The 27,742-nt window shown below is 37.6% G+C and overlaps 1 protein-coding gene across 1 annotated transcript in view; it reads right to left on the minus strand.

The window, feature by feature from the left end:
• GREB1L (GREB1 like retinoic acid receptor coactivator) overlaps nt 1–27,742 on the minus strand; it is a 149,905-nt gene that overhangs the window by 27,251 nt on the left and 94,912 nt on the right. Inside the window, exons 8-21 of the mRNA XM_067290654.1 lie at nt 27,613–27,735; nt 24,001–24,135; nt 21,930–22,067; nt 21,477–21,596; nt 19,595–19,732; nt 17,599–17,784; nt 12,408–12,734; nt 11,435–11,563; nt 10,700–10,834; nt 8,024–8,221; nt 5,991–6,171; nt 4,498–4,690; nt 3,235–3,368; nt 66–405 (exon numbers count right to left, since the gene is read on the minus strand). Of these exons, the coding sequence (XP_067146755.1) occupies nt 66–405; nt 3,235–3,368; nt 4,498–4,690; nt 5,991–6,171; nt 8,024–8,221; nt 10,700–10,834; nt 11,435–11,563; nt 12,408–12,734; nt 17,599–17,784; nt 19,595–19,732; nt 21,477–21,596; nt 21,930–22,067; nt 24,001–24,135; nt 27,613–27,735 (2,477 nt within the window). The remainder of the gene's footprint in view (nt 1–65; nt 406–3,234; nt 3,369–4,497; nt 4,691–5,990; nt 6,172–8,023; nt 8,222–10,699; nt 10,835–11,434; nt 11,564–12,407; nt 12,735–17,598; nt 17,785–19,594; nt 19,733–21,476; nt 21,597–21,929; nt 22,068–24,000; nt 24,136–27,612; nt 27,736–27,742) is intronic.

Genomic DNA, 27,742 nt, shown 5'->3' on the forward strand with positions numbered 1-27,742 from the left:
CAAAATGTGTGCAACAGCCAGATGACTACAGTGGTCATACAAAGAAATATTTAATTTCTGCTAACCTTTAACCGTGTCACAAAATGTTTTGCGACAGTAAGTTCTGAAGCGGGATTCCCAAGGAGGATCTCAAAACGATACTGCAGACCTAACTTGTCTCTTACTTCTTGTAACCTCTCCTTGGCCAGCATGGCTAGCTGCACAGATGGCACCCTAATGACGAGCATGTGGCCGCAGCCATTCTTATCCTTTCCTGGTGAAGTGATGAGGTCGTCCATTATGCTGAGCGTTTCGGGTGTGCTGTGATCCCTGAGCGAGGCCATGGTTGTGAGGGCCATCAGTGCCTGGGAATACTGCTGAATGAGAAGGTAGCAGCGAATCACCATGCTGTGCAGCCTAGGGTACCTTTGAGGAGACACAGTTCTGAGTTAGCACTTTCAAAATCACAGCAATATCCGAAAATTAGCTGAAAATAGGACTGTGGAGTAAAGAAGCACCCACTTACTTGGCAGTGCTCAAAGAACGAAGATTTCCATGGACAGTAACTGTGCACAAAATCTAACTGCGTTTTAAGTAAATGCATTTAACATTGTCCAAGTGCAGACTGTAAGAAGCCAAGACCTGCCCTCAAGTAACATAAATGATAAACTTCTGTCACGTTCACTTGGGCCAGAATTTCAACTAAAAATCTCTAACTTGACAGAGATATGGACCATCTCAGATGCTGTTCATTCCAGCAGCACAGGCTAATAATCACTTTGCTATCCAGGAGTTTTTTCTTCTATGAACATGGAGAACCATCACTGTTTCAAAGGATTTGTGGGAGAAGTCCTTCATAATTTCATATCTCTCACCCCACTCACTAGAAAGCTAAATCTACCAAAAGGGATTCCTGGCTCTCAGCCAAATCTTAACTTTCATTGTGCCTTAAATTACACAGGCAATGTCTCTTTCTCTCTTGTTGCAGCTATATTCAGTGACAACAAATATGGTCTCACAAAGTAAAATGCTATAAAAAAAAGAACATTAAAATCTACTCAAGCAAAAACTCAGCTGATACCTAGTCATTCCCCATGAGTTCACTCACTGACATAATGTTTAAAAAAAGCCCTTACAATTTAGAGACACTAGTAAGTTATGACGTGTCAGACAATTGGCAGTAACTTTTTCTGTGTAGCTTTTGCAAATGCAAGACCTCAAAACAGTGTAAGACAATGAGGTAATTCAAGTTTGCACAATGCTCTTTCACCAGAATTGATGCTGACTTGAAGCACATCAGGTTTTTGCAAACTCTGGACAGCCAATATAGATCTACCAAAGCAGAATAATTTATTTGCAGTCACTTGTACATGTGCGTGGGTCCTAGTGTGTTAAAGGCAGATGAGATTAAAGCATTTTTTGACAAGAGAGAGCAACAGAGTGGGTGTGATGTACTTTCCTGATGTATATACTTGGCATGTGAAGGCTCTGGCGCTATACCCTGGAGACTAAGTGGCTGTAGTGTTCAGGATATGGCTACTGAGCATACTTGGAAATTATCTGTATACAGCACCATTTGTTGCTTTCCTCCCAAAGCATTTATTTTCTCAGCACACCTTGGCTCTATGGAAATTCTGAGCAATATCAGCTACTAAAAGCAGAAGCTCCACTGATTTACAGGATATGTTTCTCATTTACTTTGGTGCACTTAAAAAACCCAGTCCTGTATCCCTACCACTGCAGTTTTTGCAGCATGAATTTTATCACTGCGCTACTATGCCTTTAGTACTAGTCTTGTGCTACAGAAGTCTAAACAATTAAACAAAACCTCCAAATTTCCTCAGTCTATTTCCTGAGTAATTTAATAGAGTATATAAGATCCACTTGAATAAAGTGCTGTGTCTGTCTTTTGACCAGCAGGTACAGTAGCTCAACAAACCATAAACCAGTCATTAAATCAATAAATTAAAAAAAAAAAAAATTATCGCTCCTCCCCTAGAAGTACCCACTGAAATTTTGATACTAAAACAATTGGGATTTTTCTTATAATATCAAAATGTCTGAAATGTTTTCAGACTTATAAGCTTGTATGGCTCACTTACTCAGACTGAATAGTCCAGTTTCTTGAAGACAGAGACTGCAACAAAAGACTTGGACCCAGAAGCTTATTCAAGCTCCAAGGTTCATCTCCCTTACCCTCTACTTCTAGTCTTATCCTAACCTCGTATTAGGGCAATATTTGCACACCCACTAATTCCCTTTCATCCTTTTCCCCATCCCTGGTTTTCCACTAGTATAAAAGAATAGAAAGAGAGCAATAGCAACCACCATCTCTTACATCGGACTTGGTCAAAAAGACGATGAGAAGCTTAAAGACTTGATCTATGAAGATGAACTCATCTTATTATTATTACATATTTATTACTTACATATTTGTACATAATAATAAATATACATGTCCTTAATTATTCATTTATGTAGCTAAATTGACACATTTGATAATGTATTTTATTCAATAAATACAGCTACATTTATAATTCTTAATTATATTGACCTAAATAAAACAGAAAAAACAGTACTGAAGACAGAGGATAGTCCTGTTTTATTAAACATGCAAATACAACGAGAACTATAGCTTGAACAATTATAAGGGATCTGTCCAGCTGATATGCAGAACAGATTAACACCACATTGCTGGAAACCATAGTATTGTCTTTGTTCCTATAAATGTGTCTTCAATTAGAGCTTGGATAGGTACTGTGAAACTAGTGTGTTCAGGAGGCTGCAGGGTACTAACGAGCCACAAAAAAAGTCAGGCTTTGAGCTGCAGGAACCAAAACACTCACCAGCTAAAGAAATAACAAAAATTAAGTTTTTGAAATGATATCACTCACCTGGGGCCACCACTGACAACCCTGTTGGCAGTCTCAGCAGAGACACCGGAAGTGATGAGGTACGAAACCTGTGATGACTTCTTAATTTAGTGAGGACTGAGCCAAAAGGAAAGAATAGCATAGCTAAGCCTGGAGAGCCACTGAATGGGCCTAATCTATTCTATAAATAAATGAAGGATTTCCACTTCTTCAACAGCACTAAATTCATTACAAAAATAGAAATGGCACATACTTCACAGATCCCAAGATCAACAACAAATGTCATCATGTCTTCATTCCTCTATGACAGGGCTCATAATTTATAACTGTGTCCTTAAGATCCAAATTAAGCACAATCCCAAACTCCCATGTTACTATTTACCTTTCTAAAAGCGTATTGACCATTTTTTCAAAGGTTTCATCACATCTCAAAAGGGGACTTGTGACTCCCCATTGGAGGGATTTGCTGTATTCATTCAAGCCAAAGTACAGCTTATCTTCACTTGTTGTGTCGTCCTGTTCCATACAGAGATAACAAAAGCATAAAAAAAGCTAGAGCCAACTTTAATTTCTTTTGTCATTAAAAGGAAAAAAAAGTGGAAAGTATTTTCTAAAGTAATGCATCCTTTCTTTTTATTCATTCTCCATCAATGATGTTGTCTGTTTGTTTTAAGGAATATAATAAAATGTAAATTGTTTATTACTAACTTATTCTTTGACTATAGTTAGGAAAAGACAGGTGTAGCTCCTTGCAAAGTTTTGGAAACACCTCCTACCTTTAATTACAGGGGTTTTCCAGAATCATGCTAATTCATTTCTGACTCCCTATCTCTAGCTTTATCTACTGACAATTTTACCTCATTTCTCTCTATTTAAAACAGAACCTGAAAACACAAGGATTATTCATTTCCAAAATTACTCTTCATAGTCAGACTCTGCACATCTCTAATAACAAATAGAAACTAATTTTTTCTTTTCTGGAATGTAAATCTGCTGACAGAAATCAGGAAGACAGAATATTTGCTGCCTCAAATTTCATGAGGTGTCTGTTGGAAACATAGCATGGTCTCCAGTGTCTTTATATCTGAGCAGTGATCACTACAAATGCAATTAATCTCATAGAGAGTCTCTCCCCCCCCTTTTTTTTCCTTTTAATCAGAGGACCAAAAGTTGTTGATTTCTTACTTTTTGGAAACAAAAAGTTGTCTAGACCATTTTTTTCAGAAGGTCACCACAATGGCTTTTATTTACAATCAACCAAAAAGCAGTCTAACTTTGAATATTCATTCACTCCTCCATTTCCACTAGTTTGTTTGTTTGACTGTAGTCAAAAGTCAGACCACTTGAAAGTGAAAAGCAAGCTCAAGAGCTTTATGGCAAGTCCACGTAGCTTTATCTGGCCAGAGCTTACAAAGTCACTTCTCATATTACTTCAGTGGACAAAGGAAAATGTGCCGTTCCTGGGCCTAAATGTCAATGCTACTTCTACCATAAACAGCCCACGGCTGTTTATCTGGAGCCCGAGAGAACAAATTCCAGCAGAGAAAGAGCTCCCTCCTAACATTTTTCTTTAATGTCTATCTGCTAGATTCTGTTAGGTGTGAAGTTTGCATTAAAATTCACAGCTTAACAATTAAACACTTACCATAGTGTCAAATTGTATCCAGTGTACCTCATTGCTAGAGCTGATCCTGGACTGCTGCGTTTGCAAGGCGTAAGGAAAAGAGCTGACCTGAAGAACAAGGAGGTTGAATGCTTCAAGGACCTCCCTGCAATTAATAACTCTATCAGCCAGCCCATGACTAGGCTCACCATGTGACAGGGAACTTGAAATGGCACTGCAGAAATAAGAATGCAAAGAATTGCCTTACTGACATCCTGAAATTCAACGGATTACTCTCTTCCTCCAGGAAAACGTCCAGATGACCAGGGAACAGAGAAACACAGCTCAAAAAAATCTTTGAAAGGGCAAAAGACGTCAAAACCATTTGAGTGTTCTCTGTGGGTAGACTCAGGTGCAAGGGGAAAGAAAACCAAATAATGGACCAAAATCCCCTGACAGTAAGAAGTTGAATTAGTGTGCCAGTTTAAAAGAGCATCAGATGGAGAAAACCTAAAATAAGCCAAAACCTGATGAAATCTCTCTCACTGAAAAACACTGTTCCATAGGGTTAGGTTACAAGTTTACAAAATTCACTGAATTCTTCAGCCAGAAACAATGTTTTTCTAAGAGCCTGGTGAACACGATATTCTCCTGATGTCCTATTTCCAACTCCTGGAATTACCTTTGCCTCCAAGGTATAATTCCAAATTCAGTGCATAGTGAAGACAATGACACAAATTTGATGGGGAGAACAAGGTAGAAAGAATGTTGCTTTTACCTATTTTCAGCTTTCTTTCAAGGAGACTATTTTGTTTATTATAGCTCTGCTCACATGAGTCCCACAAGCTTACACACCGTATCTGAATTCCATTAAGATTTTTCTCTCCACTTTGCTTATGGAAAAAGAACAGAACAATTTGCTTTACTTACAGCTTTCTCTTTCCATTGTAAAGTTGTGATTTAGTGTGAAGAAATGTTTCTGTGCACGTGTGTGTATGTGTTATTCTGTTTAGATCAAACACTTGTGACATTCATGATACCTCAACAGAGCTACTGTTTTTTAAATCCTTTTCTCACAGTAGCTAGGGTGCTTTTCAGAAGATGAGAAGAGTTATGTGCTTGAAAGTCTTCTCATATTATGAGCAACACAATCATCAAGGATAAAGACATGAGCTGAAACATGACTGGCTTGTGAACAGGGGAGAGTTCTGGGTTGGAGTATTGGTTCAGAAAAAAAGGGCTGACGAGGAAAAAGACAAGAGGAGTAACAAAAGTTGCAAAATTCAGACCTTTTTCCTGGCTTCCAGTACTATAGCACTTACCCCTAAGAAAAATCTTGTTACGGGTTCAGAAATCTGAAGCTACTTCACCTACCTTCAACTGAAGCAGAATTAGCACAAAAAAGATGATTTCTGATTTCAGGGCCCCAAATTTATGAGGCATGCAGAAACGTCTGGCTATGATGGAAAGTCTTTTTTAAACAACTAACAGAAAGATATTGTAATTGTTTTCCTTTGATAAATTGAAACAGCTACCTTGTTAAATCCACGTGGGCATTGTCATGAACCAGCACAAACAGTGTATACGGATTCTGCTTCACTCGTCTCATGAAAATTTCAAATTTTGTTTGAATCTCATTGTCTAGCCGAACCACGTATTTCTCAGCTCTCTGATATGCCGTTCCATTGTCTTCTAGGCCCAGGTCCACAAGGACACCTGTCAAAAAGAAAAATGCAACAAAATCCTTTTCCTCTGAGCACATCCAAAAAATGAAGTGCCAACTGTAGGTAGTTTGTCAACAACAGGATTCAGACAAATCCCTGAGACGCCCTAGTAAGAAGAGCATTATCAGAATGCATTTTCTCTCAAAATGGGGACTGAAATTTGCTTCTTGGCTTCTAGATCTCTTCCAAAAAGCACTCAAAGACTTCTCACATTGCCCAAAAGAAAAAAAGAAATTCAGACCTCCACAAAAATTTCCAGAGCAGAGCTGAGTTGGCTATGCTCCATGATACTAGGCCAAACCTCCCCACATTTAGCTAACATATTAATCCTGCTAGAATCAGAAAAAGTTACCCTGACCTTTCCTTTGCAAAAATCATAAATTTATATAAAACTGCCTCTCACTAATATCAATTTTTTTCATGCCCTACCTCAACATTAGTGTCCAAATGTCAATAAAATACAATTACACTCTTGCAGTCTTTGTAATGATAGATTGCCATCATGTTCATAAGACAGGCAAGATGTAACATATATGACTTTGAAAACCATTTGAATTAAAGAAGTAATAATAAGCCATTGTGAAATATGGGCCCACTAGGTATTTGCCAAGGTATTAATCATAGCTTATTTAAAAAGACAAAATAAATGTGAAACATGGTGAACAGTTCTCAGAAAACCTCTGTTTTAGTGTACAGCAGCAAATTAAGAAAATGTCTGAACAAAGAAGGACTAGAAGAAAAAAAAGTAATGTCATGTTAGGAAGGAAAGGAAACCCCCCGCTTCAAGTAATCTCTTGCATTCTTTTTGTTTTACTAATAAAATAGAATCAAGCAGAGAGAAAAAAGATGCAGAGACGGACCACAGAATTGAGCTATACCAGGGGATATCTGCACAACTGAAAAGTTTGGGACTGTTTAATTTAGACTAGAAAATAAGAGGGGAAAAAACAACAGCTATCTAAAACCACTCATAGAAACATCACACTAGAAGCTCTTATTCATCTTTTTCAAATACGAATGCAAGGGATTATTAGGTAAAACCAAAGAAAAAAAAATTCAGCTGATAGAACAAAAAAATTCAAAATATTCAGCTGTCCTAGGGGCTTCATTACTCCCAGATATCAGAGAGCAAGAGCTAAAAAGGACCGGACATTTATACAGATAGTCCATAGTTCTATTAGACTGGAATTTTCTCCAAGGACAAACTCTTATGCTTTTTAGGGCACATGTCAATCACTAAGAGTGGATAAAAACATTCATTCTCAATAGGGACATATTCCATTACCTGTCCACTAAAGCCTTCTTGTTCCTCTTGAAGCATTTGATACTAGCCACTGTCATACACAGAACATCAGACAAGAAAACTCATCTGCTGAACCAGTAGGGCAATTATTGTGTGCTTAAGCGCAAGTATTACCAAGTCATTTATCTATCTAATAAACACAGCTTCTTGCACACAGATCTGTGCTAATACATATGACAACGCATGCACAAACATGCACCTAGAACAAATGGTACTTACAATCCTAAGGAATAAAGGATCGGAAAAGCCATAATTGCTCATCTGCTTTCTCTCTTGGCAGCCAAATGTTCCTTTGGGTCATACACACCTCAGCTCTGCGCCAGTATGGCGATTCCTTTCACCACTCACATGGTACAGCATGGGCACAATATGTGAAAAGGAGTTACTTTGAATTTATGGATGATACCAACTAACGGAGCCAATCTAGGGCCTGCAGAATACGTGTTGGAGAAGCTTATTTTTCCATTCATACCAGGTAAGATTTAATATCAATCACATACTTTGCGATTTAATATTCTCTTTTCCCTCCTGTCCCTTTTACCTGATTGTCGAATTCGTTGAAGAGTTTGCTGCACCAGGACTTCTGAACGTGGAACTACAACGATGAAATCTACTTTGCTGAAGTGGCCAAGATCCAGGCTTTGATTGCCGCTGTCTGCTATAGCACAAACCTGGGACAAGAGCTTTCTGGCAACTGTAAGCTGTGGCTGGTAAATTTGGAAGGTATCAACATCCAAATCTAGAGCGTTTTGTTTGAAAAAGAAAACAAAACACAAGAAACATGTTTACTTTTCCCCCCGCCCCAATAAACATTGAACCTCCAAATAGTCTACCCTCTTTTATTCACTCACCAGAATAAATTCCAGCATTCTGGAGAGCTGGGTTCAGATCACAAATGTTGACTTTCCTTTATCAAAATATGATTATGTATCAGATATCCTCAAGTAAGCACTGCCCATTTTGTAAATTAAGTGTTTTAAGGATTTATAAGGATGCAACCCAAGCAAACCTCAGTGCCAAAACAGTGAAACGCAACCCATTAAATGGGTTCCTTCCTTTCTTTTTCCCTTCCCGCCTTCCAGGACAACCAGCCCCGGGTGCTGAGGTTGCTGTGCTCAGGGCACTATGGGCTAACAGCCACCACACCTATTAATCTGAGGAAACTGAGCCTGCATGATAACCCTGCCAAAAAGACTCTCACTCACAGGAGAGCAGGTCAGTTGGGAGAAGTCATTTGTAGACCAGCTCTACTCAGTTTTCCTGAGCATCATGCTAAATCAGCTTTGAGATACCATATGTCTATATACTGACTGATAATAACATACACTGCTAAAGGAAGATGAGCAATACACCTAGGCAAAACTCCCTCAATTATTTGGGGAGGGGTACTGTTTGTTTGTTTGGGGAGATTTTGATTTTTAACTGACTTTTAGTCCCAAATTTGTCTGAACTTAGTCAGTGCCAATATAAATACTAGTTGCAAAGAACTGAGAAACTGAAGTTTAGCCTTCTCTAAGCTTGTATCAGAGCATTCATATCTGTGCAAGAAAAAAGCATGTTCCTGCATTTCAGTATTTCCAGTAGGTACATTCTACACCCAATACTATGTTTCACTATCCCCTGAATATTTTAAGCTTCTAGATTATCAAATTTCATCTTATAATGCTATACCAGATAGGATCTTTAAAACAAATGTTTATGCCAGTTTTTCTACTACAGATTCAATTCTGATTAATAGACCGCTTGTCATAAAAATTTCTTAGGACAAATTTCTTAAAACAAAACAAAACAAAAAGCCCCCAGAACTATTGCAAAATTGATAAACAAGAACTGTACTTGCTTTTTAAAGTAATGTGCTACTTCATAAAGTTTTGTAATTTACGTGAAAATTGGAAGACATTTGGGGACAAAATCCAGTATGCCTATTCTATATGGACATATATGTGCGTTTGTGTGTGCGCATGTATCTCCTGTTTTGACCTGCCTCCATGTTCATTTCAGGAGATCTGCTTGGGGAGAAAGGTCCCATTCACTGCCTAGGAGACCCACCTCTCCTTTTTTTATTTCAGGCAGATCCCCAGTAGCTTCAATTATTGTACAGCCATATTTTAAAGACAAAACTAGCTCAGAGTAATTGTTTGAGAAAGCACGAAGGTTTAAAAAGCAGCAACTGAACATCATTACATAGTAACAGCAAAAAGTAACTGAATCAAAAGATTGTTCTCTCTTCAAACTAATTCTGTAAGGAAGCTCAAGACTTATCCTTCTGGAGGGTGCCAGAACAGTGTGCCTGGCAGTCTCTCTGATTGGATCTTCTGATCCATGTGGAGACTACAAATCATCCTGTTTTCATTCAGATTTAACACTGAGCTGATTAATTTGAGCCAACTAATGTGAGTCAAGAGCATACCTTTCTTTCACAGGGAAAACAAAGCTTTATTGGAGGTTGAATTTGCTTTGATACTAGACCTAAAAGAATCTCAGTGTTCACAGCAGCTCAGTGTTTCTTCTTTTATCATAACTGTCATATGAAAAGGAAAGTACAGTTAAAACTCTGAATAATCAAAGAATTCCAAAATGGGAGAAAGCTAATGAACATTTTCAGGCAGCCAATCCTAGTTCATCCTTTGCACCTAAGTATCTCATCACTTGTGCTGAATAATATACACCTCAAATAAGCAAATTATAGATTACATTTGCATTGCACTTTTAATCCAAGATCTTAAAACACTTTCCTTAAAACTTGAAGCCCCGGGGCACACTTGTGTTGTACAAATTTCTACCATTTTATACATTTGGAAAGTGAGGAATATCAAAAGTTAAGATATAGGAGGACCCCTGGGGAGATCAGGAGCCCAACATAGTTCCCTTTGCATTAAGCCCAAGATTATATTCCTTTTCTAGGTGTAAAAAGGTGAGATGAGTCCACACTGCCAATGTTATCCAGGAGCATCTTCTCTACTCTGGTTAGGGCAAAGCAGAAGATCAAGTACTTTAGTTTAGGAATTATAAAATATAGAGCAAAAATAGTTGCTGAAGGTTATTACACAGATTTTCTGTCCAAGAGACTGCTGCATTGCTATATTCAGCTGGCAGTATTAATATTTGAAGGCTGGCATACTGACTGCAGCTGTGCCTTAGACTCTTCTGAGGCACATGCATTTTGACATTTAACAAAATATTCACTTATTTCACATCTTGTGTGTAAAAATATTACCTGGTTCTTGTGTAGAAACCATGGCAATTGCCTCCTGAGATGACACACACTCACTAACATCTCCATTAAAAGGAATAATGACACTTTCTCCTCGCTGCTGTAGCATTTTCTCTAGCAACTTGTCCAAATCATCACCTAGTTAAGAATTAACAACAGCAAATTATGTGGAAGAACTTTAAGACAAATGATGTTGAACATGACATATATACATATTCTCACACAGCTGATGTCAAATCTGTGAAGGGGCAGGAGGCTAGAGATAAAGGGAAGAGAGTGAGCAAGAATGTTTCTCTTTTATTTAGAGATTTGCCAGTTGAATAAATTCCAAAAAAGAAACCGCAGCTGAATGATTTCAAATCTGTGCCTTTACAGCTAATTGTGATATCCGATGATCACTAAGAAACAAACATTCTAAAACAGCCTCTAAAAACAGTGCTAAAAATGCAAACAAGAAGACTCATGCACTTATGGGTGCCCTCCTGTCAGATTTAGCAGCACAAACAGTGTTAAAAATGGTTTGACACAGGGAGAATAACTCACACTGCAATGATGAAGGAGATGAGGAGCACTCCTTTACACTTTCTGAATGAAGAGAAAGAAATAAGGCCTCTCACTGGAGAGGGGAGAGGCGTATTTCCATGTGTGCTTTGACAGCAGAACAGAAGACACACGGACACTAAAGAAACAAGGCAGTCACTGCTTTTGTTAGAACTTCTGTTTCTCAGAATCACTCACCTAAAGATGTATTTTTGAAATGTGATGCTAGGAAACTAACTTTCCCTGTGATGAGCTCATAACTGATTTCTTTTAAGAATTCACTGGTCGTAAGCATGCTTTCCGCAAGTGCTCTAGACTGATATTGACCTGGAGAAGGACAGGAGAAAGATCAATCTTTAATACAGTACACTGTCAACACCACCTTTTCATTCTAGAAGTAAAGGCCACGCTCAACTTCAGTCATGGATCTCCATTGCCTTCACCCAAGAGATCAGGAGAGGAGTCTCAAGTCTATTTTGCTAGTGACAGAAGAACTAGTATATCAGTTTAGCACATCCTTTGCAAGCTGTTCTGCATAGGTTTGCACACTTGGGTGACAAATGATATGCAAAATAAATGTTTGTAAATATGAAAAAGTAATTATATTTAGTGTGAAAAAAAAAAACAAAATGGACATTGCTAATTTATCTGCCTACAAAGGAAAGATGACTAGTCACAAATTCACTTCCACCCAGACACATGCACGCACAAACATCACAGGCATTTGAAAATCAACATGGTATAAAGGATGTTCTGTTTTACAGTGGTCTACAGAAGATTTGTGGTCAATTCAGTATTGTCATGTGAAATAACACAGTTGTTACACAAAACAGAAAAAGATGGACACACTGTTTTGCTACTATCACTTTAAGATATATTCTAAGGCAGTCACACAGAGAATAAAGTTTCAGGCTCTCAAGGAGTCTCTCAAGGAGCCTAACTGAATGTGGCTGAAAACATGCAGTTATTTTCCTAAATCCTCATGGACATCACTACTCAAAGTCTTCAGGGAGGAAGGGTAAACTGTGACATTGCAACATAACAGTATGAAGTGGAACAAAAAGAACTAAAGGGATTTAAAAATGGAAATTGAGAAGCTGGAACAACAACTTGAGAAAATGCATTCCACAAAACTGCATTTGTATTTAAAGTGTACTGTAAATATACTTACCTAGGACTACTACGCAGAATTCATTTCCTCTAATCTTTGATGCACAAATGGCAACTACGTAATCTGGTAGCTTTTGCTGATGTTTCATTTCATTGAGAGATCTCAAAGTTTCCGAGATGCCCTCTGCCAGGGAGTTCTGGGTAACAACCACGTGCACCAGGTCCCGGGACACACTCGCGATTAACCTAGCAAGCCAAGGGAGTTGACCTGGTGACACAGAGACACACTGTGCACTCATCTGCAAGGATCGCTCTCTCAGAGTGAACTCCTGCATAGCTTTCAACATGATCTGCTCAAATTCTTCCCTGAGGGGTATCTGGTCAGGACCTACATTAAAAACAAACACATAAAAGAATGGTATCTCATATCAAAATGTTATTGAACCAGCAATAATCACTTGTTTGTCTAGATCCAAGATGTTCTTTACAATTTAAAGTGTATTTTTGCATTTAAAAGCTGCACTCCCTCACACACAATGGATATCTACCCAAATGGCATATTCTTGCTCTTCTGTATCAGAAGCCTGCCTCTCCCTCTCTCTCTCTCTCTCTCTCTCTTTCTCTCTCCTTGCTTTTCTTCCTCCCTCTCTCCCCCTATTTTATTTCTTTTAAGAATCAAGGATTCCACCTTACTCCTAGGCTTTTCTACCCTCAATAACTGGTGAGAAGGGGTGGGAGAATATGTGCCTTTTGCCTAGAACAGCAATATTAATCACCAAGTCTCCACATGTCTTTAGAGAAAAAAGCCCAAGTGCTTATTCTCATACCCATGCAGTATGGCAAAGCCTGTCAACTGGTCTTCATTTTGTATTTACTCATCTTGTAATAGACTAACCATGGATGTAAATAAGGATGTTTAATTTCTTCTTTTACAGTTTAATTTACTAAATATTCAAACTTCTAACATTGAGAAGGATATGTCTATGCAACTCCAGATCTAAGTGACAGACACTTCCGTAAACTATATTGTGAATTTGAATTGGAAAATAGAAATATAAGCTTCATATCTTAGCATCAATTCCCCCAACTAAGCTTCAATTAACATTTTTCTTAGTAAGGTTTATCTCATTTTCATGCATACTCAGGAGCAAATGAAAAATATTCATGAATGCAAAGCATACTTTAAATTGCCAAGATCTCATGTCAGTGCCACAGGAGACAGATTCACACCTCAGCAGTTTGCTCTTCTATGACAAAAAGGGGGGGCTTAAACATCAGAGATATGTGAAATGCTTATTTGTTGTTTATGTTTTCTTTCAGGGCCAGAGAAAACAAGCAAAAGGGGTAGAAAAGAAAGGAAACAGAAAGGTTATGTGACAGGGCACATATAACCTATGTCACCATCCAGCTACCACAGGACACCAGGACACCTACAGATTCCTAATGCAAGGGTGTTTTCCCTCTTGATGCAAACTGAAAAGGTCTGATGAGTCTCATTTAACTCCGTATGGGCATAGCTCTCTCTTTACAATTCTCTTTCTGGGAAAAAAACTTTTCTCTTCCCTTCCAGTTTGCTTCACTGCCCCAGATGTCAAAGTATCACTCATTTTAGATCTTTGAAAATCTAGAAGCAGGAAAAAAAAATGTTAACTGATATAGAAATAAATCATCTTCTGCAAAAATAAATCTTATCCCCAACATGTCTAAAACAACAAAGATGTTATAAACATTCAGCAAGCTTTTGCTGAATGAGGGAAGTTACTTAAGAGAGAGACTCTAGACAAAGAGATCAGCACAAATCCAAGAGATGAAAATAACTGCACAAATGGAAAGACCCCCCCAAACCAAGAAAACTTACAAAGACTCAAAATGATGCTAAACTACCCTAATTCACTGTTAAAATTCTTCACATAACTGTTCATATTATTCAGACTTCTGTGCGAGGACAACACAGAATTTCACTCAGATGATTGACAAGAAAAAATATTCTTAGAATAAAATTAGTTGTCAGAAATGCTCTTATATGGAAATATTTTGAGTTTAGCAAGGGGTTTAGTATCACAGTTGACTCCTGGCAAACTTTCTCCAGAACAATTATTGAGGAAAAACAATGGAACTAAGATCAGATGTGATGGAAGACAAAATGATAGGTACTGGTTTTGATTGTGAATAATTTCATAAATACATATATACAGAAAACTGCCGAAGTAAAAGGAGAGGATTTGGAAGTTTCTCTGCAGGAATGAGTATGCAGAAGACTATTTTGATTTCAGAAAATGAAACTGCAGAAAGAATAATACCATGTAAAATCCTTATCTGCGAAAGATCTTAATGTAGATATACTTTCTAAAGCACCTATAATTTAAGCACAACATATTCAAATGCCATCCACTTCTGGGTAGACATACTTCACCAAAGAGCCCACAGAGAAGCAGTCCTCCAACCATCCAAGACTGAGGGAACTGCTGGAATAATTTCTTGCTTTGGGCATCTGAACATCATTTCCACAGAAGACAGAGGCTTGTTCCTGCACTAAGTTTGGATGTGCATCCAGATATGGAAGCTACAAAACACCTCTGGGTGCCACTACACAAACATAATCAAAATGATTCAATTGCACCACAAGAGAGAAAGAAGAATGACTTTACAATTCTAGACAGGTAGTTAACAAAGGATCCAGAAATCTCCTCCACTTAAAAAAACAAAACACAGATCTTAGTGCTGCATATGATGAAATTGTGTTTGCAGAAACTGTGGTGCAATAATAAAAAGCACAAGAGTAGAAATGATAGAATATAAACCCATACTGCAAATATGGACATTCTGAGGTATAGAAAGAAGCTTGTGAAATCTTCACTATGAATGCTGCCAAAGATAACAGATGTGAAATCTACAAAAATACTGGAAACAGACTGCAAAAAAAACCCACAAAAATCAAACACACTTCTTGATCTTTCTTAGTTATTCCTTTATCACAGTCAGAGGAATTTATGTATAGCAGCACCATAGCTCACAATCATAGCTTTAACTGTGTATAGTTTTCACAGAAGATGTAAGAAGAAAGCTTTAGAAGGGCATATACTTTGTTTGTTTTAATTTCTAATATCATTGTGAGAGTGCTCAACTGATTTCAAAAAACATAATAGCATACTCCTATGATTAATGATGTTGTCATACTCTTTCAGGAAAACTGAAAGGAATTCTCAGATATATCATTTTTCCAAAAAGGAGTACCTCCATAAATAATATTGTTATGATCTGGAATCACAGATAGTCTTATACAAAAATATTTTGTACAAGTAGTGAGACCTGTAAAAATTAGGCAGGATTTGGCACATGGCATTCTTCTGACTGCTTCTCAGATCTTTGCCTCTATCGTGCTCTTATTGCAATATATTCTGGCAAAAAAAATTATATCTTTTCAGTCTTACTTTCTAAAGAAAAAAAAAGAGGCTTATATGAACAAACTGTTAATTTATGTGCGCATTTGTCTCCATTCCTCCCTGTCAAAAACTTTTGAACCTGGCTGTCCTCCAATCATCTTTAATCTGCTTTGATTTTACAACATGGGGTAAAGGCTACAGTTCAGTGTGGCTGTCACAATTCCAACAGTTTTGAGTGTGCAGCAGGATTAAAACCACTGACATGTTTTGATCCCAATGCTCTTCAGAATGTTTTTGTTTTTCTTTTCTTTTCATTAGGCTCTTTTGTCTTGCAGTGCTGGTGCCCATCTCCACACAAGGCCAAATGGAAAAACGTTCAATTTTGCACAGTTAAGAACAAAAGCCAAGTCAAACACCTACTAATAAGAGAACTTCTTTATGCTGAAGACATGGTGCTTACTAGACACAGTGAAGATGAATTCCAGAAATCTTGCATAAGGCATGCATTAGCTTGCAGCAAGTATGGACTAAACATCCATCTAAGGTCAGACTCATCAACGATTACAGAATGCAGTTCCCTGACTGCTCCAGAAGTCTCAATAAATATATATTATGTATATAAATTGGAAATGCTGTATTGGCTGGCTACATGCTTCTTTGAAGGAAATTTGTAAGCTGCCTCCGTCAATCCAGAATCAGTCCAGAACTGTATGGTTTTAACATGCACACTCTACAAACTTTCCAATGAAGAGAAAAACCTCAAATAAATTTAAGCCTACTGAGAGAAGGGCAACAAAAAACCATTCAGCCTGTAAAGAGAAACCCTTTGTCAGTTCCAGCCTGGCATCCAGCGAAGGCTATTTCCCAGCACAGAATGGTAAATAAAGCAGACAGGTCACTTAGAGAGTGTTACAACACAAGACATAACCTACTTCTCATCTATAACAGCATTGCATCAGCAGAGAACAGCAAAGCGTAAGAACACATGGTTTAAACCTACACAGAGCACATTTACTCCCCAGATTATATACCACTATCACCAGTTGTATCTCTTTTGAAATGTGTGCACATTTGATGCTATTTTTGTATTACAGAGGTCTTAGCAGAAGCCCAGTTTATCCAGTACAGAAAAAACAGTGTGCTCTTCACAAAAGTCACCGCATGCTCCTCTATGATGAGCAGCACCTTTTCAAATACAGAGATTAAGACTGAGACTGCTGTGAGAGGCTTCCTGGAGCTAATCCTGCATTATTCTTTGGGATTCTAAAACCTCACTAGTATGACTGCTGTATTTTACTCTAAGGTAGGGAAAAATTTCTAGACCTGTAAAAAGAAAAAGAAAATGTTGTTTGCTGGTTTGCCTTCAAACTTGCAAAGAGTCCATTTCAAATACATTTACTAGAATGAGATATTCACTGAATAACTTGCCCTAGCCTGAATAACAGATGTGGTTTTCATGTAAACATTGCTGTCACCAAAACAATGATGACCACCACACATCTGCCAGCATTTGTCACGAAACTGAATAAAACAGACCAAGTGTCCTTAGAAAGGACTGTGATAACTGATGGTTTGATACCCTAAGCAAATGAGTTATTTGCATTGCAAAGGAGGACTGCATTTTCACAAAGGTGACCTGGTCAATCCCCATATGGAGAGCAGAGGCAAGATGAGTCTTTACATTCACTTCACTTCTATCTGATGTATAAAGTAGCAAAGTGACACACACTAGATGGAGCCACTTACCTCTTCCAGGCACAAAAATAGATAGCTATAAAACTGGCTCTGAAACAGAAATAAAGCGGGTGGGGAGGAAAAAAAAAATACAGTCACAAACAAAAACTGAAGCGCTTACAACAAACTGCTTACCTAGTTGGACAAGATACTGAATAGTTAGAAGTATCATATTCTCCACGCTTAACAGCTGACTGCTGGTCAAGCCCAGGAGATCCAAATCCTTGTTCTCCAGCTGCGGAATCTTGTAACAATTCACCAGCAAGGGACTTACAACAATATCACCAACATTTCCATAGAAGTAAGGTAAAGTGCCATAACCTTCAAAAAAATAAAATAAAATCAAAGACAAAACTAAAAATTCTTAAAATATGCTACTACATGAAATCTTACACAATGTAATATTCCCAAACTTCTACTTAATGTTACCTTGCAAAAGATACTGCATCAGTGACCATTCTTGACATTATCATTGCTTACAAAATAAATGAGATAGGCGAGTGCTCCTTGCTGTATATTACAACAAATGATCACAAAGATTTGCAAAAACTAATGATAATTGCATACCACCAGGAAAATAACTATTTTTATCCAAGGACAAACGAGAATGTTGTCTATTTGGGTCTTACCCTGACTTTTAAATACATGAGGATGACATTCTCCATAATATAGTGTAGAAAAACAAAAATCAATAGAAGCATATTACATTGATCTTAACATTACGAAAGCAACATAAGTCACATTAGAATTGATTCAGGCACTGTGTATTGCCATGATTGATTTCACCTTTTTGCTGCATTTACATTCTGTTTTCATAAACAGGTTTAACAAACATCAACAACTAAACATGCTGTTCTGTAAAGTAAAGCAGATGAGAACGGGCTAACTCTTCTTTTCCTTGAGAATGTTTTCCTTCAAAAAAATTTCCACGTGGATTTCGCCAAACTCATTCATTTGGGTATATCTGGTTCTGTACTATTAATAGGACACTGTTTCTTGGGGACACTAACATTTAACCTAACTGACGACTTCACTGGCAACTCTCCAAGAGCCTAAGGGCTGCATTCAATTTGCACTTAAGCTGATGACTGTAGGCACCCTCATCTTTAATACAGAAGTGTAGCTCTGAGTATGATAGAGCACCATGGTAGAGCTTTAGAATATGCTTCCAGAAAACAAAAATAAATAAAACAAAGCAAAAAAGTGCAACCCTAACCTTGAGGTTCTTAATAGTGTAAATGGCCCTATGAATTCTCTTGGAAGTCTATGTATTAGGATTACCTGTGCAACTGAGGACTTTGAGAACTTTTCCACTTCTTAATGAATGATAAATTATTCCAGGGATTGTATAGATAGGCATGTTCTGTTACTACTCAAGCTACTTTGTACAGCCATCTGTACTATGCTGAATTGAAAAGGATTTAAAAGAGTCAAAAATCACTCCTCAAAATTGTGGCAGTAGTGGTCAACTCATGTTTGTTATATATTATTCCCAAATAGCTCAGTTTGAAAAGGATATTCATGTTACAAGTCTTATTTTTAAATTAAAAACAATGTCCTTCTAAGGGTTAACAATACACTTTATAGAGCTAAAGGATTTTAAAGGTCTGATATGTTATTTATCTTAGATGCTTACAATACAAATGGGACTATACAAAAAGCTAGTAGGATTCACTTCTGATTAGTCAGTTCAGAATCAGTTTTCTGGTTCTCATGCAGAATCTCTGGGCTTCAAGATCTGGACTATAAATGCTGCAGGAAATATTTGGTTGTTTTGTAAGTTGTTTACATTTGAAAGTTATTTTCATTTCATGGAAATATTTCTATTCTTGGATTTTACAAAAATCTTATTTGTACAAAACTTCAATTTGGCCAGAGGTTTTATATAAATTTGACCTAGTAAAGATCCATTTGAAAATCAGGTTCTATCAGAAATCGCCTAACTTCCTATTTTAAGTGTTGAGCAACTAAAGCAAACTACCCATGACAAACTGACTTCGTGTTGTACTGAAACAAGTGTGGTTGAATCACATGTCAGAATCAACAAAAAGAAACAAAAAAATCCCCTTTCTCCTAGAGAAGCATGCATTTGTTCAAAATGCAGCATTTCATTTTCCAGTGTAAGACTTACCTATCAGAATCACTGGTCTGACTCCCGAGTTATTCAGCAGGTTTTCAGGAACTATTACAGTCTCCCCTGCTGGGATGGGTTGAGGCTGTAAAATTCCAGTTAACATGGATTGAGGAACCGGGACTGACAAAAGAGGCTCTATAAAATAAAGAAAAGCTTCCATTATTAAAAGGCTCATACTGTGATTTGGCCGTATGAACAAATGAAAAAAAAATTACTGCAGATCACTAACTGTAATAAAATTCAAAAGGACTCTGCATTTCCTGCTATAGTTTTAAGTAATTTAAATTGAGAGCCTATATCCTCCTATAGCCCCACCCCTAAAATAAAACTTTTTTTGACTACCGTATTGTTGGTAGGAATTGGAGAGAAAAACACAGGTTTGAATATGCATCTTCTAACAAAGCCAAGTACTAAGCCAAAAGGCCACCTCTAAAACGGAGGCTACCTCTCAATGCTACCAGTCAATCAATATAAAGGAAGAGATCACTCTAACTTTTGACACAAAATATACATAGATTAGAAAGACAAACACAAGCCAAAATCTCAAAGCTGTCCTCTTGGCAACTGTGACGTTAGAAAGATAACAATTAAGCTTTATCCATAAAAGACAAACAGCAGTTTTCACAAGTAAAAGGAAACAAAGCTCAAGAATTTAGTAATCTATACAGGTTTTGGTGTAAGACTTGCTTCAAAAATTTCTCAGACTTCAATGGTTGTTCGTAACAGATTTTTCAAACCATGCTATCTAAAGAAAAGCATCATAGGTAGCATGAACAAATGTATGCATGCATCTGTTTTCACTGTAGATATGCTTATTCAGTAGAAAAAATGTTACAAAAGATACATGGAAAATGGAGTACACTGTTGAGGTAGTAGATTTGTTGAGATAAACTCAGCCAAAAGGAGGAGCTTGCCTCATATCATATATCTTCAGCAGGTCTTTGAAGACAGAAATCTACAAAAGCTCCTATTGAGTTGAGGTGCTCAAGTAGACAGGCTTATAGTATCAAGTACCCCTTCTTCCCAGGGTGAATATTTCTGAAAACCAATTCCAAAATATCTCAAAACCAAGCCCTCCAAAGCAGAGATAAGAATACATTGTGCAGTATGATAAATGTGTTTTTTTTCCTTGTATGTTTATTCTCCCACTCTGTAGAGACGGGAAGAAGTAATTGTTTATTTCCATTTACAAAGTATTCTGAATCCCAAAACTGAGAAGTACTTCAATAATGAACAGTTTCATTAATAGTTATGTATGAACAGAGGTACATACATACACACAGATGAGTATTCACACTCGTATTTAATACTATTTCATATGATGATATTACATATCTCTCCCAGAGCTTTTCTAGGCACACTAGATGTTTGCTATCACAAACTGTATCCTTCTAACTAGAGATAATCTGGTGGACAGTGACCTCTATTAAGCCAAAATTATATAAAGCCCTCTTTCCTGAGCAGAAACTGTGTGTACTGCTTCTGTAGCATGCCACGCCAGACTCAGCCATAACATTCAAGGTGAAGGCTAATGGAAATCCTTCAAATACGTTCAGATATCCATACATCTTCACAATTTTTGGAGAACTGAGTTTCATTTAAGGAAGTTAGATAGCTTTGGATCCTTATTAATACTATTCCCATCTTCCCTTCCTCCCCTGCTCCCAATAGTTTCACTTTTCCATTGTCCCATTTTATATTAGATTATGGAAACAAGGATCAGGTAATCCCGTGTGCTTCTCTGGGGCACCTGAAACACTCTCCATGGCACCCAAACTCAGTAACGTGTTCTGCGCAACACTTGAGAGAGCAGCACTGGGCTACGAGACCAGCTATACAACTTCTAACAAATAAAATCTCCATATTATTAAAGTTTTACCTGTTCTTGCCGAAGGCCGAATTGTAGGAACAGGTACCACTAAACCAGGAGGAGGCACTGGGGACCCAGGAGACCATCCCCGGTGACGCTTCTTTGGTGGCCCAGAACTGGACATTGATGCTGAGAAGAAAAGCAAAAACTCATTCTAAATGCCATCCTCCCAAGCGACCAGACTCCAGCTCACGTTCCCACTTCACAAGGGTGTTGAGCTAGTATCACTCCACTGACTTCCAGAGGTTTACGCACAGATATACATGAGGCTGGATGATGATGTGAGAAATGTTGCTACTTGTGTTAAAGACTACAAGGTTACCATTAACACTCATGCCAGAAACCAAATGTATCAGTAAAGACTGAACTGCAGAAACAGCTATGATGGGAAGAAAAATAAAATCACCATTTTCAGGCTCAACAGCTAGTGCAGCTTTAAAAAAAGAAACAGGTTTTCTTTACCTTGGTCTCCAGCTGCACAGCTGGGGCTAGGAGACGTTGAGTGAGGCGTAGGCCGCGAGAGTGTAGAACTCAATATATTGTTTCTTCCGCCATTAGCGTTTCCATTAGCAACATCCGTGGCACGCAGTGAAAGGGGAGCTGAGTATATAATAAGATACAGAGTGTGTGGCTTCAGACAATCTTGAAACAAACAAACAAAATAGTAGGCCAGCATATCCACCCCCCCATACACACACACCCCCACACACCGAAAGGGCAAGATGAGTGACTGAAACAAACATACTCCCGGGAAAGCATGCAGTGTACTTAGTAGAAAATAATTTGAACACAGGCAGCAAAATTCTGATCTTGTCATAGGATTTCCAGATTTCAGGGTGGGGAGGATTAGGTGGAAGAACCCCTCCACCCCCCGAACCAACCCCAAATAAAACAAAATAAAAAATTACACACAGAAAATATTTGGGAATTTTGCCATACATTTGTTAGAAACTGAATTTTTTCTGAAATGCCCATCATGAATTCAGCTTATAAAGATTTCTAGGCCTCTTTGGTGCATCTATATTTTTTATCCCCCGATTGTCCATGTGTCATACACAGTAATTCATTACTGGGCTCTAATCTGAACCCTTTGCAAGGGAGCCTGGGCACGGAAGAGAGGATGGTTTGCTGCAATGTGTACATGCTCTGGACATTATTGATGCAAATCATCTTTAATTTTGCCACCTCTGCCTAAGACAATCCTCCAGTCCCACAGACCTGACACCTTAGCAGGCCCCACTATATCCAGATCATGAAATGAAACTACAAAAACAGAGGATCACAAGAATTTATATCCTCTCAGTATTTAGCTCCATCTTATTCTATTCTTAAACCTAACTTTTGCAGGAGGGGAAAAAAAAAAAGGCATAAACTGCATAGGGTGGAAATGGGGCCCAGAGGGCTACAGCTCCTTTGCATGTGCCAGCTCCACAGGGATTTAACTCCCAGGAACATATTCCAGGAGCAATACCAGGAGACGAACTGACAGCTTGCTGATGTCAGCTGCAACAGAAAATGTCCAAGATAAGGGTATTTTCCAACCACAGTCATCCAAATAAATTCAGGCACAAGACTCTCAAACTGACAATTAGGAAAATCTGAATTTTGCACTTGCCAACTGCAAGCTCTCCATCGGCATTCTGAATCACTGATTTGGAACAGACAGATACAGTTGCTGTGGCTCAGTTACAGAACTGGCTGAAATGGTGGGAAGCAATCTGAGTGCATGACAAATTCTACTCTTCCTCAGGCATGGCGGGAAAAAGTACTGGTTTTATTCATCTGAAATATGGTAATTGCTGGTATTTTACAAAAAGGATAGTTTTAATGATTTGTTCAACATAGTATATTAATCATATGCTACATAATACCTATATTATGCACATACGACACTGTATATTGTATAAAATAACATACATAATACATTATGTTTAAAACATAATGCTCGTGTGTGCATACAGAAATCAAAAAATGTATAACTTTTAACTTGCCTATAATAATTTTGATAATTTTATACAACCAGCTAAAGTAATAAATAATCAGAATTGCACAACAGACTAATGAAATGAGGGGTATAGATGCCACAGTTAAGCCTTCTAATTTATTAAATAGAATACAGCAATGCTTAATTAAAATAGCACAGATATTAAACTTCCTTTAAAGCAGACTAAATTCCATGCAATATATCTGGAGAAACTATACCAGTCACAAATGGAGAACACCACATAGCTCTCAGTTATTGAGGCAAGAATCTAAAAAGTGTCATATCAAGAGATGACTTTTATGCTCTCTTAGATAACTTAGGAAGTACAGAAAGGGAAATAATGCATACTTTTAAAATAAGAAAGTCAAGATGTGGCTCAGTTTGGCCAAGGAAATTTATGTGCAGAAGACTGAAAGAATACATGAATATATGAGTTTTGGAAACGCTAGTGAATGTTTTTCTTTTTTCCACCAAAGACTTCCCTTATTTCTTGGCTGCAAAGCAGATAATTCCCTTGGCTCTCAGTTATCCTGCAAAGCAAAGTGCTACCTGAAGCAAATGCCTTTCCTACAAGCTGTACCGACAAAGCCAACGGTTTCACAATGTTCTTGTTCCGGGATGGGTCCTGAGTTCCACTTAAGTTAACAGCAGAAGATGATTTTGCTGGACTGAATACTGAAGAATCTGAGAAAAGAGGTTGTTTAACTAAGTAACGATTAAAAAACTACATATATTTTATATATACACTATCTATGTGTTTTATATATAGTATATATACATAAACACACACACACACACACGTTTATATACATCTACATATGTATCTATGCATATACACAAATATTTTACCCTCCTAAGAAATCAGCATGTAACAATAACTTTTAGGAATTCTAGTAAACATTTACTGAGCATTTCTACAGAGCTTAACAATATAAGAAACTCACAGTAAATCTCTTCCACCATGTTTTCCTTTCACATAACATTTGAAAAATATACTGAGTGTAGAAATTGTTATCTAATTGCTCCTCGAAATAGCCCTGCGGGATAGGCAAGTAAACACCATTATCCTGTGTTACAGAAGAGAAAGCTAAGGCAAGAGCTTATGTGACTTGCCCCCAGCAAACACAGGGAATAAGTACTGGAATAAGTTGCCTAAAAAGGCTGTGGAATCTCCATCACTTGAGATTTTCAAGAACAGGTTATCGAACCTCTGTCATTGAGTTTGACTTAGGGCAGGAAAAATCAAACAGATAATCTCTGGAAGATCACCTAACAGCACTACTGTCTACTAGGCTGTGAAAAGGGTACATCCATTTATGAATCTGGGTAAGCAACGAAGGTGTCTGAATTCAAGTTGTTTGCACAAATTAACAAGCAGCTATTCCTTAGTGCACTTTACCTAGACAGAAAACTATTGTTAGTCCTATTTTATAGATGAATAAACTGAAGAACAAAAACATTCTAATATTTTTCCACTATTAAACTGTAAAACAGAACTGATCCAAAACCTCTCAGTGTGGAGACCACTACTTTAACATTAGACGTGTAATATCTGCAATTTACTTCAAAGAAAAATTATACACGTGGATGCTGTTACACTGAAAAATCCAAATTCTCATAATCATGGTGAAAGAATATTAACTCAGTTTCTCTGCAGAAATTTATTTGCAACAAGTAGGCAGAGTAGGCTCAGTTCACCTACAGATGTCCTAGCAAAACAGCCAGAGAAAAAAAACAGAAGGCCAAGAACAATTTGATCTGTAAATGCATTCACCCTGAGCTAACGCACCATTCTGGGAAGGCAGGTGGGCAGGAGAGTCTACCCTGGCAGATGGAATAACTGAGGTGGAGAACGTACACAGACTTGCCACTGCTGCTCCAGCAGAGAGACTTCTCCAAGTCCACAGGAAATAGGCTGAATGGCTAACAAATGTCAGCCACCAGGTCAGGGGTTCTGCAGAGAAATGCTAATCTCTCATTAAACGTGACGTAGTAAATATGTAATGTAAAAGCCTTCCTCAAAATAAACTGTCTAAAAGCTTTGGGTTCCCCCCTCCCTCTAATTTTAATATATTATCTAGAAATTTTATCTGTGAAAGTAGGTGTGGTTTCTATACATTTAAGTATCGTGCTGGTAGCTAAGCAGTACTTGTAGTACTATTATTAAAATTGTTCATGTCTTTCTACTGTAAAACCCTGTTTCTGGTTGCTTACCACCCTTTAAACATCTGGACTGAAGTTTTCCCTTCTGTGTGTCTGCTTGAAACTGAACATGATACCGATCGACATTTCAGACATTTTTATATTGCCAATTGTCTTTCCTTTGAAAAGGAACTGCATCTTCCCATGTCTTTTTGAAGGAGGGCCCTGACACTTGACTGTAATGTCATGGCTATACAGTACTGGCAATTTTAACTATAGTATTTCAGAACTCTCTTATGCTCTAATTTCTATCATGAAATTACCTTTTCAATGCAGTACTGTGTGTATGCACATACACTATCTACCTAGAGATATCTTCTAAAACTTGAAGACTGCACTATTTAGTTGCAAAGGCAGACAACAGAAATATTCACAAAACTTAAAAGGAAAAATGGGTATGAGTTGGCAATAAACTGAAAACAGTTTTTTAGAAAGCAGCTTGCTAACAAGTATATCCCTTTCAAAACCTGAGATAATTCAAGTCAAAGTACAAATAGCTACGTAAAGTCTAAGAGAAAAACCTGAACCTTCCTTACAGGCGACACATGTCAGAAATCAAACCACAGAAAAAAGGTACCCTCCCTCTCATCTCCTGGTCACAGGGAATTCAATACGTACGAATGTGGCACTATCTTCAGATAGAAGATAACAGTGGAAGGAGATAAAAAGATTTTGACAACTGTGACCTAAGAGTACAAACAGTGACACACACAAAACCCAAGCAGACTGAAAATCACAGTGAGTGATAAGGAGAAAGCAGTATATAAAAGGTGTATCTATTAACTTGGCAGGTACAATAGAAGACAAAGCTGTGTAAATATTAGATTACTTGTTATTTCAAATAAATGGGTTCTCATGCATCTGCGCAGTTCTCAGGCCAGGCTCTGGAAGCCAATGGATCATGCAATGAAATGCAGATGTGTTTAAATAACACACTCATTTCATTTTAACAATACAGCTTCCTAAACAGAAACAGGCTTGACCACCCAGGGAAAATGTCTCTGAACACACTGATCAGTGATTACAATTTTATATGAATACATATGTTCAGTCTTTCTTTGTCATTTCTATTTAACATTCCTTGTAAGTGAAAAAATACTGTAACAAGCTTGTTTTCCATCTGCATTTCATATTATTCTACAGAAATACATGTTCTGGTACATACATAACAACCAATTACAACAACTAAACAAAAAGTTTCCTCCTATTTTTAATTTTCCAAGAAATAGTTTAGACAGACACAAAAACATGTAATAGCATAGATAACGCTGCAATAAACAAAGCAATGTGAGAAAAGCATGATGAAAGGCACTGTAGCTATTTGCAATGAATAAATAAATAAAATTAATTAATTAAATTCAGATGCTGCTTCTTTATCAGTCAATGTCCATTCAACTTTTATTGTTTCTCCTCAGTTAGGTCTGTCATTCTAGTTTTCTAGTACAGTTACAATGCATGTTAGCTGACATAACACAAAACCAGGGTGCGTGTATGGGAAAATTACTATTCTAAGTACACCCTTGTGTAAAACAAAGTTTAAATAAATAAATAAATAAGAGCTGTTTCGCCCACCCCAAGGGGAATTTTTTTTTTCCATTTCAAGGCAAATGACCTATTCCATATACTAAGTAAACAGCTCACTATAAACGTGTAATTTAAGTCTTCTGAGATCCATGGAAAATTAAATGAAACAAACACCATGAGACAAAGAATCAAATAAATTAATCAGAAGATGCTTTAATACTTTTTAATTGGCTATTTGTATGAGAACTGAGCTAATCTTCAACCTCACCTGGCTCTTAATCTTTCACAAAGCAAATTCTGAAAGGTATCCTCCCAGATGTAACTTATACATGACTTGAGGTAAATACCCATTTGTTTACGGCATCCCTAAACCAACAATATCTGAGGCGACTTACCACCCCCAATGGTTATCTTTATAGCACTTTCAGCTCCTACCTGTCTGAGTGAACCCTGATTTGTATCCATTAGCTGATCCACCCTCTGGGGTCGTGGACGGTGACACCGAAGAATTTGGTTTAGCAGAGTGGCTAGCAGCAGATGATTGCCTGCTTCTACATTCTGGAAA

The sequence above is a fragment of the Apteryx mantelli genome, chromosome 2 (genome assembly GCF_036417845.1).
Source record: "Apteryx mantelli isolate bAptMan1 chromosome 2, bAptMan1.hap1, whole genome shotgun sequence".
NCBI classification, from domain to species: Eukaryota; Metazoa; Chordata; class Aves; order Apterygiformes; family Apterygidae; genus Apteryx; species Apteryx mantelli.